This window comes from Chiloscyllium plagiosum, unplaced genomic scaffold (assembly GCF_037043375.1).
Source record: "Chiloscyllium plagiosum isolate Xiang-an unplaced genomic scaffold, Cpla_swu_hap1 HiC_scaffold_17, whole genome shotgun sequence".
Classification (NCBI taxonomy): Eukaryota; Metazoa; Chordata; class Chondrichthyes; order Orectolobiformes; family Hemiscylliidae; genus Chiloscyllium; species Chiloscyllium plagiosum.
In genome coordinates this window covers 58,742,958-58,757,087 of record NW_028270155.1, presented here as the reverse complement: position 1 = coordinate 58,757,087, position 14,130 = coordinate 58,742,958, and the positions used below count along the sequence as shown (strand labels likewise).

Below are 14,130 nucleotides of genomic sequence, written 5' to 3'. Positions count from 1 at the left end.
ACCACCCAAATCAGGATGCCAGTGCTGTAAGACATTACCTAAGCATGTCTAAAGTCTGGGTTTGTATAAACATTGCTTACTTTAACTAGCAGAGAAAAAATACAGCTATTGGTGAGGAATTGTAAAATACAGTTTGAAAGCATGCAGATCTTTAGTTTCTTCCTTTATGGCCTCACCTGCTATCATAGTTCAGGTTGGCAGAATAGGTCAGTAGGAACTATTGATATCTTTATGGTTACTAGCCTTGTGAGCAGCCAATACATTATATTCTATTGTATTTATTAAAGATTGGTACTATCAGTTTTCCTAGGCCAGTGAGGGAAACATTTTTTTGCTCGACAGTACTTTGGTGAAATGACTGAAATAGCTATATTATTTCTATTCCCCACCATCAATATCAGTTCATAAGCATATGTACATTATTTAAAATGAAAAATGTTTAATTCACCGCACCCTTGAGTATATTGTTTACAGTCTCTGAATTGTTCAACCTATGTTGTTTCTATAGCTATGTCTAACCTGCTATCATGCTTTGGTTGCACTGATTTCTCTAACATCTTGTCCTTTACTCCAGCACAGGCAGGCCCCTCACATTTAGGGCCTTCTAGACTCTCTCTAGTCCATCTTTTGGCTTCAGTTTGTAGCAATCCAAATGCCTGAGTGTCTTCGATTGTGCTGCTGGGAAATGCCTTGGAGTGTACTTCTGTGCTGCATTAAAAAAAGGGCAAGGTCAGGTGGCACATTTTGAAGTAAAATCATTGCTGCTATAAATACAATGGTTTTAGACTCTAAGCTATCAGAAACCCAAATCTATTTTGGAATATTGCCACTGCAATCTTTGCACAGTTTAATTTTTCTTCCCCATTGCGCTATATTAAGTTTTGTAGAGCCGTACACTTTAGTGATACAGACAAAAATTGTTCATTTTCTGTCCTGCTGAACCCCACAAAAATCAATCCATCTCCTCCAGCCCTCTAAACCCCCCCCCCCCCCAACACTATATTCTCATTGTTCCTCTGGCTCTGGTCTACTTTCTAATGCTTTCCTCATCCCAACATTTCCAGGCATGGCTTCACCCCCAGAGCCTCATGTTCTGGACTCCCTCCCTTAACCCATCCTCTTCATCTCCCTCTCCTTTCAAGACTCTGCTTTGACCAACCTGTTTATGCTTCTGTCTTTTTAGGGAGGGACTTGGACATTTTGTTTTCAGATTAAGCACCTTGGTTTGTTTCATTTTATTTTGAATAATACCAAATATCCAAAAGAGTTTGTATTCTGCTGTGGCTGATGTTTCCTGAGCCACATGTCAACCATAGATTAGGGTCAGGCACCGTGGCGCACTGAAACTTTGAATTTCTTCTCAGGTACCTCCACTATAGAAGAGATCAGCACCTCAGCAGTACTTCAGAACCCTTGCCCCTCTGTCTCCTCCCAATCCCACCTCATCTTGCCTCCCTACACCCAACAGTCTTGACTTTAAACATTAGAACTCCAATGCACTTGAACTGTATTTACTGTCATCAGTGGTTTAATGATAGCACTAAGAACAATAAACATGATCCAATCTTTGTATGAAGTTCACAGTAGTTTTAATTCCTTTAAACTACTTCCTAGAGCGAGTAGAGTCATAGAGATGTACAGCACAGAAACAGACCATTCAGTCCAACCCATCTATGCCAACCCGATATCCCAACCCAATCTAGTCCCACCTACCAACACCTGGTCCATTTCTCTCCAAACCCTTCCTATTCATATACCCATCCAGGTGGGTTTTAAATCTTGCAATTGTACCAGCCTCCTCCACTTTCTCTGGCAGCTCATTCCATACACGTACCACCCTCTGCGTGAAAAAGTTGTCCCTTTGGTCTCTTTTATACCTTTCCCCCTCTCACCCTAAACCTATGCACTCCAGTTCTGGACTCCCCAACCCCAGGGAAAAGACTTTTTCTATTTACCATATCTATGCCACTTATGATTTTATAAATCGCTATACAGTCACCCCTCAGCCTCCAATACTCCAGGGAAAACAGCCCTAGCCTATTCAACCTCTCCCTACAGCTCAAATCCTCCAACCCTGACAACATCCTTGTACATCTTTTCTGAACACTTTCAAGTTTCACAACATCTTTCCGATAGGAAGGAGACCAGAATTGCACAGTGGCCTAACCAATGTAGTGTGCAGCCACAACATGCCCTCCCAGCTCCTGTACTCAATCCTCTGTCCAATAAAGGAAAACATACCAAACACCGCCTTCACTATCCTATCTATCTGTGACTCCACCTTCAAGGAGCTATGAACCTGCACTCCAAGGTCACTTTGTTCAGCAACACTCCCTAGGACCTTACCATTAAGTCCTGCTAAGATTTGCTTTCCCAAAATGCAGCACCTCACATTTATCTAAATTAAACTCCATCTGCCACTTTTCAGCCCACTGGTCCATCTGATCAAGATCCTGTTGTAATCTGAGGTAATCCTCTTTGCTGCCCACTACACCTCCAATTTTGGTGTCATCTGCAAACTTACTAACTGCACCCCTTATGCTCACATCAAATCATGTATATAGATGACAAAAAGTAGTGGACCCAGCATTGATCCTTGTGGCACTCCACTGGTCACAGGCCTCCAGTCTGAAAAGCAACTCTCCACCACCACCCTCTTGTCTTCTACCTTTGAGCCAGTTCTGTATCCAAATGGCTAGTTCTCCCTGTACTCCATGAAATCTAACCTTGCTAACCAGTTTCCTATGGGGAACTTTGTCAAACACCTTACTGAAGTTCATGTAGATCATATGTACTGCTCTGCCCTCATCAATCCTCTTTGTTACTTCTTCAAAAAAACTCAAATTTGTGAGACATGATTTCCCACGTACAAAGCCATGTTGACTGGCTCTTGCCTTTCCAAATGTACATGTCCTTCAGGATTCCCTCCAATAACTTACCCACCACTGACATCAGGCACACTGGTCTATAGTTCCCTGGCTTGTCCTTACCTACTTTCGTAAACAGTGGCACCACATTAGCCCTCTTCCGTCTTCCAGCACCTCACCTGTGACTATCGATGATACAAATATCTCAGCAAGGGGTCTAGCAATCACTTCCCTAGCTTCGCACAGAATTCTAGGGTACACCTGATCAGGTCCTGGGGATTTATCCACTTTTATGTGTTTAAGACATCCAGCACTTCCTCTGTAATATGTAATTTTTTCAAGATGTCACCAACTATATCCCTACATTCTATATCTTTCATGTACTTTTCCACAGTAAATACTGATGCAAAATTCTTGTTTAGTATCTCTCCCATCTCCTGTGCCTCCACACAAAGGCCACCTTGCTAATCTTTGAGGGGCCATATTCTCTATTAGTTACCCTTGTGTCCTTAATGTATTTGTAAAAACCTTTTGGATTCTCCTTAACTCTATTTGCCAAAGCTATCTCACGTTCCCTTTTTGCCCTCCTGATTTTTTTCAAGTATACTCCTACTTCCTTTATACTCTAAGGATTCACTTGATCTATCCTGTCTATACCTGACATATGCTTCCTTCTTTTTCTTAACCAAACCCTCAATTTCTTTAGTCATCCAGCATTCCCTATACCTACCAGCCTTCCCTTTCACCCTAACAGGAATATACTTTCTCTGGACTCTCATTATCTCATTTCTGAAGGCTTCCCATTTTCCAGCCGTCCCTTTATCTGTGCCCAGCTTTTGAAAGTGCTTACCTAATGCCGTCAAAATTGGCCTTTCTCCAATTTAGAACTTCAACTTTTTGATCTGGTCTATCCTTTTCCATCATTATTTTAAAACTAATAGAATTATGGTCGCTGGCCTCAAAGTGCTCCCCCACTGACACCTCAGTCACCTGCCCTGCCTTATTTCCCAAGAATAGGTCAAGTTTTGCACCTTCTCTAGTAGGTACATCCACATACTGAATCAGAAAATGTTCTTGTACACACAAATTCCTCAGTCTCTGTAGTTCACACCTCCAGACTAATTGATAAACCGAGTGTGATTAAAGCAGTTTGTTCAGTGACAGTAAATGGGTTTGGCATTGGAAAGTTCTCATTCTCAGGGACTTGGAAGATCAGTTTGAAAAACCTGCATTTTACCTCTTTGTGATACAAGTATTGTATTACGTACTTAATTGGAAATACTTCTGTGCAGCATTAAGGAGGGCAAGGTTAGGAGTCACTATACACCAGGTTATAATCTGACAGGTTTGTTTGAAATCACAAGCTTTTGAAACACTGCTCCTTCATCAGATGGAATGACAACGAGGTAGTTCTCCAAAAGCTTGAGAATTCAAACAAACCTGTTAGACTATAACTTGGTGTCATATGACTTATGACATTCTCCATCCCAGCTCAACATCAACATCTCCACACCTTGTTTTATGTAACTATGCTTTTTAATGGAGTAATTGAGAAATGAGAGACTACAATGTACAGAAGTAGGTTCACAATTTTGCAGATCAGATCAAAATTTGAAGTAAGATCTTTCAAATTTAATTGCAGTTGGGAAGTCATTCATCAAAACACAGCAAGTTGCAACAGGAGTTTCTCATAAGCATTTTCTAATCAACCTGTTCAGCGATATTATGTACTTCTAGAGGTGTTGCGATCGGAACTCTGGCCTCCTGGGTGAGGGGGTAGCGAACTTTCCCACAAGAATCAAACTCTTCAATGTTATGACATCTCTAGAGTAGGTAGGACTTGAACCGCAGCCTTCAGGACCAGAGGTAGGGACACCACCACTGTGCCACAAGATCCTTTGAAAAAGATTTGAAATAAATTACCCTCACCAATGGAATAGATAGCACACTTTTAGGATAGAAGGTTGTATTCATCTACACCTGGGCTCAGCAGCTTTGGATGAGGGAAGAGAAAATTGATCAGGGCTCCCATTCCTGATCCAGTGACCTTTGTTCAAAACTGAAGGAAAGAAATTCTTGTGGACTGTTTTAGATCATACCCTGCAGTTAAGTTTCACAGCTTGTATTTATAAACAGCCCACCCAGTAGAGTTTCAGCCCCATCACCATACCCCATAGTGTAGTCAATCATAGGAAAAAGGGAACAAAGTCAACAAGATTTTAGTTTTGATCAACACAAAACAACACAACCACAGGTTTGTGGCAATTTTTTTATTAGAACGTTGTGACATTAAAAGTCATAAACAAATGAGAAATTTTATACATTAGATATAATTCAGGAAGTTATTTACAAACAATGTCAGTGCACTATTTTTTAAAAAATGTTTTAGATAGTTGTGTTAATTAGAATCAATATACTGCAGAAACCACAAATGTTTTAGGTTTTGAAACTAACAAACAAAATGCAGTAAAACAAATTGTAAATATATAAGACACATACTGGAGTAGGTACATTTTTATAATACTAGGAGCACTTGAACAAAATTACAGCTGATCTGTCCAAATGAGGACTGCTTTGAAATAGTAATTTCTCATGTTGATCAAGTTCCCACATTTTGAAGTAAAATCATTGCTGCTATAAATAAACCAATAGAGTCTAATGGTTTTAGACTCTAAACTAGCAGAAACCCAAATCTATTTTGGAATATCGTTATTGCAATCTTTGCACAATTTAATTTTTCTTCCCCATTGCCCAATATTAAGTTTTGGAATTGCAGTGTGCACACTTGCAGAGCCATACACTTTAGTGATACAGACAAAAATTGTTCATTTTCTGTCTTGTTGTACCCCACAAAAATCAATCCATCTCCTCCAGCCCTCTAAACCCTCCCCCTCCCCCATATTCTCATTGTTCCTCTGGCTCTGGTCTACTTTCTAATGCTTTCCTCATCCCAACATTTCCAGGTATGGCTTCACCCCCAGGGCCTCATGTTCTGGACTCCCTCCCTTAACCCATCCTCTTCATCTCCCTCTCCTTTCAAGACTCTGCTTTGACCAACCTGGTTATGCTTCTGTCTTGTTGTTTTCAATTAAGCACCTTGGTTTGTTTCATTTTATTTTTGAATGATACCAAATATCCAAAAGAGTTTGTATTCTGCTGTGGCTGATGTTTCCTGAGCCACATGTCAACCATAGATTAGGGTCAGGCACCCAGCTCCATGGCGCACTGAAACTTTGAATTTCTCCTCAGGTACCTCCACTATAGAAGAGATCAGCACCTCAGCAGTACTTTAGAACCCTTGCCCCTCTGTGTCCTCCAATCCCACCTCATCTTGCCTCCCTACACCCAACAGTCTTGACTTTAAACATTAGAACTCCAATGCACTTGAACTGTATTTACTGTCATCAGTGGTTTAATGATAGCACCAAGAACAATAAGTGTGATCCAAACCTGTGTGAAGTTCATAATAGCTTTAATTCCTTTAACACTAATTTCTAGAGTGAATAGAATCTCTGTAGTTCACACCTCCAAACTAATGGATAAACAGTGTGATTAAAGCAGTTTGTTCAGTGACAGTAAATGGCTCTGGTGTTGGAAAATTTTGCATTCTGGAGGGACTTGGAAGATCAATTTGAAAAACCTGCATTTTACTTCTTGATGATACAAGTATCTTTGAATTGTACTGCATACTTGATGGCAAATATTCCTCACATTTTGTAGAAGGTACAGTTGGATTTTCAATCTCCACCCACTCTAGACAGTGTTGCCAATCTGATATTCCACTTTATCTGTGAAGTTACAATACTGGGCACTGGCAGACCGTGTCGCCATGGCCTACCAACACTAATATAAAATAGCAAGTGTTACCAGATGGTGATCAGGATCAGTTAGGGTTCCCCATCCCCCCCCAGCTCAAGTGTATCTGCCCTAGATAAGCAAACTCAGATCCAGCCAATCAGGTCCAGTCAAGCACTACACCATCTTTATCCAATTTGGAGTAGTCAAATGTACATTATGCCTTAAAGATGTTTAAACAGCACTCAGGACTACTGCACAAGTAAATTCTCCAAAATGCAGGTGATGCAATTCACTTCCATGCAGTTTGATTACACATCATATAAATGCTTCATGTAAAAGACAAAACTGGTGATATTATTAGTGAAATATTATAACAGGGCAAACATTATCAAAAAGTCAAAAATCGAAAACAAAAACAAGATGGTGTATTCTGCTCCTTAGTATCTGCAGTGTATTTAAAGACTGTAACCAACCTCAATGAAGAGCTGGAAATGGAGATGTTTTTGGAGATCGCTGGGACAGCACAATCTGTTTTATTTAAATAAAAGTGTATAGCAGAATATGTTGTCACCTCCAGCTTGATTCAAAACTCTTATGCTGAATTACTTCCAGTTGCCTGACTTGTTGCTGCATTGCTACCCTGTCCTCGCATTGACAGGAAACAGAGGAAAGTACTTATCCCATACGATATCATCACCACACCTGCAAAGAACTGAGGAAAAACAGATCATTAGACCCAGCAGCATAGAAAACAGATTTCCCTTCTCCACCACTCCCCAGAAGCTGCTGACACGCTGGAAGGCAAGTGAAGCAAGCGGGGGAATAGAATTAAGATCACTTTTCAGTGATTGACTCATATGGTAAAATGAATAGGTCTTAACAGCACATTTAGGATTATTTACTATTTCAGTTGTATGAGAAACTATAGTTGCAACCATTATAAAAAAGTGTATAACCTTATAGTGTATCTGCACTTTTCAACAGGTACATTTAGAACAATTATGCTCTGTATTAAAATTTCTAAAGTTCAGCTTTTTACTTTGGGGATTAAAAAAACCAAGCAGATACCATGTCTCAGTTTTTTTTTCATATTACTGTTCTGACTGGAAAATGACACACAAACTGTTGCCCCTCAGTGGGCAAGAAAGAACAGAATCTTGAAATTAGAATCAGCTTATTAGGAGTGAAATCAAAAAGCATTCCCCACCCCTGCCCCTGCCAAAGAATATTGGAAATCTAGACTTCTTCCACTGAGAAGGCAGTCAGTGTCCAGTCCATTGAGATTTTCAAGGCTGAACCTCAACAGACTTTTCTTGGAAAGTGTACTGAAGGATATGGATCAAAAGCTGGTAAATAGAGTGAAGGTACAAATCAGTAATAGTCCACCAAATGTGAAGCACTCTGTGCTAAATAGAGAGTTCGTGCTCCTATGTTCCTCAAATACATACACCTCTCAGACTAGGATCATGATCATTCCTGAACTTATATAGAAACTTTGTGGTTACTGTGCAAGACAACATTAGTTCAAGGGTAACAAATCCTCAAATTTTCAGGCCAAAATGGCACATTTAAGGGGATATTTATCTTAGAAAGAAGTTCAGTTTTAGCAACGAGCAATCTTTGATTTCAAAATTCAATTGAACATGAAAACTTAAATCATCTAATGAAGGAGGAATCATGTATATTTGCTAAATGTAGCACAACATCACTTTACTAAAAATAGACTAATGACTGTTAAATCAACCGCAAAATTATTTCTGTAGTGATCAAGTTTCTACAGGCTTTGCTGCTTCACATGGTTGGTACAAAGGACATTATACAACTTGAATCTTGATACAAGAGGGAATACTCAATTCCCTGCAAGTCTTGTGACTGGTCCCTGCTGACAATAGAAACCAGAAAAAAAAACAGCTGTTATTTGCTGTTCAATTTGAACAGCTTTATAAAAACAGAGCCATTAAAAATAACAAGCAAGATTGTTATAACAAACAAGGAAATGTACTGTTTATCCTATTATCAAGATTAATAAGATTTATTTCATTACTGTTCATGTCAGATTTTAACATTTTGAACATTAATAAATTAAAACACCAATCACATTAAACAATAAAAGCCAAAATTTAAAATACATGTATACACTCACCGCAGCAGCTGCTCTGTTGTTGTATCTGTAAGTCCCTTTAAGAGATGTTGGGTCAACAGATGATGCATTGGTAATGAAGGCGGTTAAGTACAGAACTGTAGCACCCAAGTTAAAGTACAGACACTGCAGAATGAAGGTAAAACAGGTTCTCACAAGCTGCAGGTCACTACAGTATATTTAAAAGAATCTTGAATCGACTAGGAATATCTGTGTATTGTCACAAATGTAATCAAATATGCATTCGACAAGCCCCTTCCCAAACACACTGCTTTAAAGGGAAAGAGAATTAAGGATTTAAAATCCTGGGGCATGTTGCCATTTAGTAAATTCCAGCTATGAGAATTTTTAGAATTTTACAGGAGGAATGAGGCCAATTGACCTATTTTGTCTGTATTAGCTCTCAGAAGTTACCCATCTCACTCCCATTCTCCAGCACTCTCTCCATAGCCTCTAACTTAACTTTTCAATCTATAACCAGCTCTCTTTTGAAATCTCCTCAGAGTCACACCACATGGAAACAGACCCCTCGGTCCAATCAATCAATGCCGACCACATTCCCAAACTAAACTGGTCTCACCTGCCTGATCCATATCCCTCCAAACATTTCTTGTACTTATCCAAATATCTTTAAACATTGTAACTGTCCGCACATCCACCGCTTCCTCTGGAAGCTCATTCCACATATGAACTACTGCAAAAAATTTGCCCCTTGCTGGGTTTTTTTATATAAAAACAAAGACATCTCTCTGTCTCTCACCTTAAAAATGTCCCCAGTCTTAAAATCCTCCACTCTGGGTTTCTGTATTCCATAACACTAACCAAGGCCCTACTTTTAAATTGTACGAGTTCTACCTCCTTGGTTTAACAAAATGCAATACCTCACATTTATCCAAGTTAAATGGATAAATATGGCGCGGTGGCTCAGTGGTTACCACTGCTGCCTCACAGCACCAGGGTCCCAGGTTCAATTCCAGCTTTGGGCGACAGTCTGTGTGGAGTTTGCACATTCTCCCAGTGTCTATGCTGGTTTCTTCTGGGTGCTCCGGTTTCCTCCCACAGTCCAAAGATGTGCAGGTGAACTGGCCATGCTAAATTGCCCATAATGTTAGGTGCATTAGTCAGAGGGAAATGAGTCTGGGTGGGTTACTCTTCAGAGGGTTGACGTGGACTAGTTGGGCCAAAGGGCTTATTTCCACACTGGAGGAAATCTAAGCTAATTAAAACTCCATCTGCCATTGACTTAATTGATCAAGATCTTTGTAATCTTAGATAACCTACTTCATCGTCCACTATACCACAACCTTACATGCCTCCTATCTTTCCATCCAAATCAGTAATATAAAGGAGACACAAAAGTGAACCCAGGACTGATTCCTATGGAACATTGCTGGTCACAAGCCTCTTTCATCAAATCCAGAATTAAAAAGATACAAGCCAAAGTCTGAAATTTTCCACAATGAAAGCTAACTCTCAGAATCCAAGCTGGATAAGATTCGGTGAAGCTGTAATCCCAGTGAGGTTAACACATGTTGAAGGATCATTCTGGAACATTCCAAACTTGGGCCCTTTGAATCACAGTCAAAAAGCACAGCCGGTCAGGCAGCATCCAAGGAGCAGCAGAGTCAATGTTGAGTCACAATCTGGCATGGGGTTATAACTATTATGAAGTCTCTCCACAATACAGGGTCAGCTTCTCCAAGCACAAGTGTTAGGTACTCTGAGAATCTGCCCTTATTACAAAAAGGACAAAAAAAAAATACTTATATGGTTTGACATTCTGTACTAAGTATTAAATAACTTGCCAACAACTCAAACTGGACAGATGAATGATGTGATATTTAAAGGCCTTGACATACAGTGCAGGACGCAATTGGGAGTATTTTAAAAATGTTGACATTTCAATGTGCCCCATTTGAGTGTTTTTTTGTGTCATGATGCATGTTTTCAGTTACAAAATTTCAGGATCAGCATTCTGTTGATATGATAAACATAACAGAGCAGTACAGGCCCTTCTGCCCTCGATGTTGCGCCAACCTGTGAAACCAATCTGATGCCCTCCAACCTACACTATTCTATTTTCATCCATATGAATATCCAATAACCATTTAAATGCCCTTAAAGTTGGGCGGGTCTACTATTAGATTAGATTACATTACATTACAGTGTGGAAACAGGCCCTTCGGCCCAACAAGTCCACACCGACCCGCCGAAGCGCAACCCACCCATACCCCTACTTTTACCCTTTACCTAACACTACGGGCAATTTAGCATGGCCAATTCACCTTACCTGCACATCTTTGGACTGTGGGAGGAAACCGGAGCACCCGGAGGAATCCCACGCTGCCACGGGGAGAACATGCAAACTCCACACAGTCAGTCGCCTGAGACGGGAATTGAACCCGGGTCTCTGGCGCTGTGAGGCAGCAGCGCTAACCACTGTGCCACCGTGCCACCCACAATTGTTGCAGGCAGTGCGTCCCATACCCTTACTACTATCGGAGTAAAGAAACTGATTCTGATATCTGTCCCATATCTATCACCCCTCAATTAAAGCTATGCCCCCTCGTGCTGGCCATCACCAGAGGAAAAAGGTTCTCACTGTCCACCTGATGTAACCCTCCGATTATCTTATAAGTCACCTCTCAACCTTCTCTCCAATGAAAACAGCCTCAAGTCCCTCAGCCTTTCCTCAAAAGACCGGCCCTCCATACCAGGCAACATCCTAGAAAATCTCTTCTGAACCCTTTAAGCTTTCACATCCTTCCTGTAATGCGGTGACCAAAACTATACGCAATACTCTACGTGCGGCCGTGCCAGAAGTTTTGTACAGCTGCAGCATGACCCCATGGTTCCAAACCTCAATACCTCTACCAAAAAAAGCTAGCACACCTTGTGCTTTCTTAACAAACCTATCAACCTGGGTGGCAACTTTCAGGTATCTACGTACCTGGATACAGATCACTCTGCTCATCTACACAACAAGAATCTTACCATTAGCTCAGTACTCTGCATTCTTGTTGCTCCTTCAAAAGTGAATTACCTCACACGTTTCCACATTAAACTCCATTTGCCACCTCTTAGCCCAGCTCTGCAGCTTATCTACATCCCACTATAACCTACAACATCCTTCATCACTAAACACAACTCAACCGACCTTCGTGTTATCTGCAAATTTACTAACCTATCCTCTACGCCCTCATCCAGGTCATTTATAAAAACAGATCCTTGCCATACACCACTGGTAAGTGAACTCCAGGCTGAACATTTCCCATCAATCACCACCCTCGGTCTTCTTTCAGCTCACCAAATTCTAATCCAAACCGCTAAATCACCCTCAATCCCATGCCTCCATATTTTCTGCAATAGCCTACCGTGGGGAACCTTATCAAACGCCTTACTGAAATCCATACACACCACATCGACCGCTTTACCTTCATCCACCTATTTGGTCACCTTCTTAAAGAACTCTAAGGTTTGTGAAGCACAACCTACCCTTCACAAAACTGTGTTGATTATCCCCAATCAACCTATTCCTCTCAAGATGATTATAAATCCTCTTATAACCTTTTCCAACACTTCACCCACAACCCAAGAAAGGCTCACTGGTCTGTAATTACCAGGGTTATCTCTACCCCCTTTCTTGAACAAGGGGACAACATTTGCTATCCTCCAGTCTTCTGGTACTACTCTTGTAGACAATGATGACAAAGATCAAGCCAAAGGCTCTGCAATCTCCTCCTTGGCTTCCCAGAGAATCCTAGGATAAATCCCATCCAGCCCAGAGGACTTATTTTCACACTTTCCAGAATGAAAGTCTTTTACATTGAAATAAATGCAGTCTAATTTGTCAGTTCCATCTTGTTCTCTGCCTTGCTCTTGCCTGCATTGACTGCTTGACTTTTCAACTGTACTGGCCCCAGACTTCTCTCTTTCTTGCTAACTTTTCTGGTTCACTCCACTCCCTTAGTGGGTTAACGTCTCCAGAGTAGCACTAGCAAATCTCCATGCCAGTATATTAGTCTCCTTCCAATTCAGATGCAATCCGTCCTCCTTTTGTAGGTCAATTCTACCCCAGAAGAGATTCCAGTGATCCAAACAGGTGAATCCTTTTCCCTTGTACCAGCTTCTCAGCCACGCATTCATCTGCTCTATCCTGCTATTCCTACTCTCACTAGCACGTGGCACCGGGAGTAATCCAGATATTACTACCCTTTAGTACCTACTTTTTAAACCTCCTGCCTAAATTTCCTACATTCTCTCAGCAGGACTGCATGCTTTTCTCTTCCTATGTCGCTGGTCATAGATACATTGAGTATATTTTGCACCCTCTGAGACATCCTTGGCCCTGGCACAAGGGAGGCAAATACACCATGTCTGACTGTCAGCTGCAAAAATGTCAATCTGTGCCCCCTGACCCCACTGAGTCCTTCATCACAAATCAATTGGTTAGAACCCAACATACCCCTCTTTACAGTACAGCCAATCATAGTACCAGTAACATGGCTGTCAGTGCTACATTCCCCCGAGAGTCTATAATCCTTGTATTCTCCGTAGCAGCATACTTTTTATTTTTGAGATGGGTATCATCACAGGAGACTCCTGGACTACCAGCCTCCCTTTCCTAAAGGTAACACATCTACGCAGCTTTTCCTGCAGCATCCTACCCTACTGACAGAGGATAGGAACAGGAGATGACCATTCAAGCCTGCTCCACCATTCATCGCGATCATGGCTGATCGTCCAACTCAATAGCCTAATCCTGCTTTCTTCCCATTACCTTTGATCCCATTCGCCCCAACTGCTATATCTAGCCACATCTCGAATACGTTAAATGTTTTGGCATCAGCTACTTCCTGTGGTTATGAATTCCACAGGCTCACCACTCTTTGGGTGAAGAAAGGTCTCATCTCTGTCTGAAATGATCCACCCAGAATCCTCAGACTGTGAGCTCTGATCCTGAAGGATGGACTTTCAGGAACATCCTCGCTGCATCTACCCTATCCAGATGGTTAGGATTTTCTAAGCCTCAATGCAGATACCCCCACTGCACCCCCCCTCCCCCCACTTGTGTAAACACCAGTGAAAACAATCGTCGGTCAGTCAGGTCAGTCAGGTCAGTCAGGTCAGTCAGGTCAGTCAGGTCAGTCAGGTCAGTCAGGTCAGTCAGTCTCTCTTCATACGTCAGTCCCACCATCCCTGGGATCAGCCCGGTGAACCTTTGCTGCACTCCCCTGAGTGTAAGAGCATCCTTCCTCAGAAAAGGAGGCCAAAAACTGCACACAATATTCTAGGTGTGGCCTCACCAAGGCCCTGTATAACTGC

At 41.4% G+C, this 14,130-nt stretch overlaps 1 protein-coding gene across 1 annotated transcript in view; it reads right to left on the bottom strand.

Annotated features, from left to right (window-relative positions):
* Nucleotides 1-5,128: 5,128 nt before the first annotated feature.
* The window catches only part of pllp (plasmolipin), a 42,855-nt gene continuing 33,853 nt past the window's right edge, over nucleotides 5,129-14,130 (bottom strand). The window contains exons 3-4 of the mRNA XM_043707136.2: nucleotides 8,809-8,931; nucleotides 5,129-7,377 (exon numbers count right to left, since the gene is read on the bottom strand). Coding sequence (XP_043563071.1) covers nucleotides 7,258-7,377; nucleotides 8,809-8,931 — 243 coding nt within the window. The 3' untranslated portion in view covers nucleotides 5,129-7,257. The remainder of the gene's footprint in view (nucleotides 7,378-8,808; nucleotides 8,932-14,130) is intronic.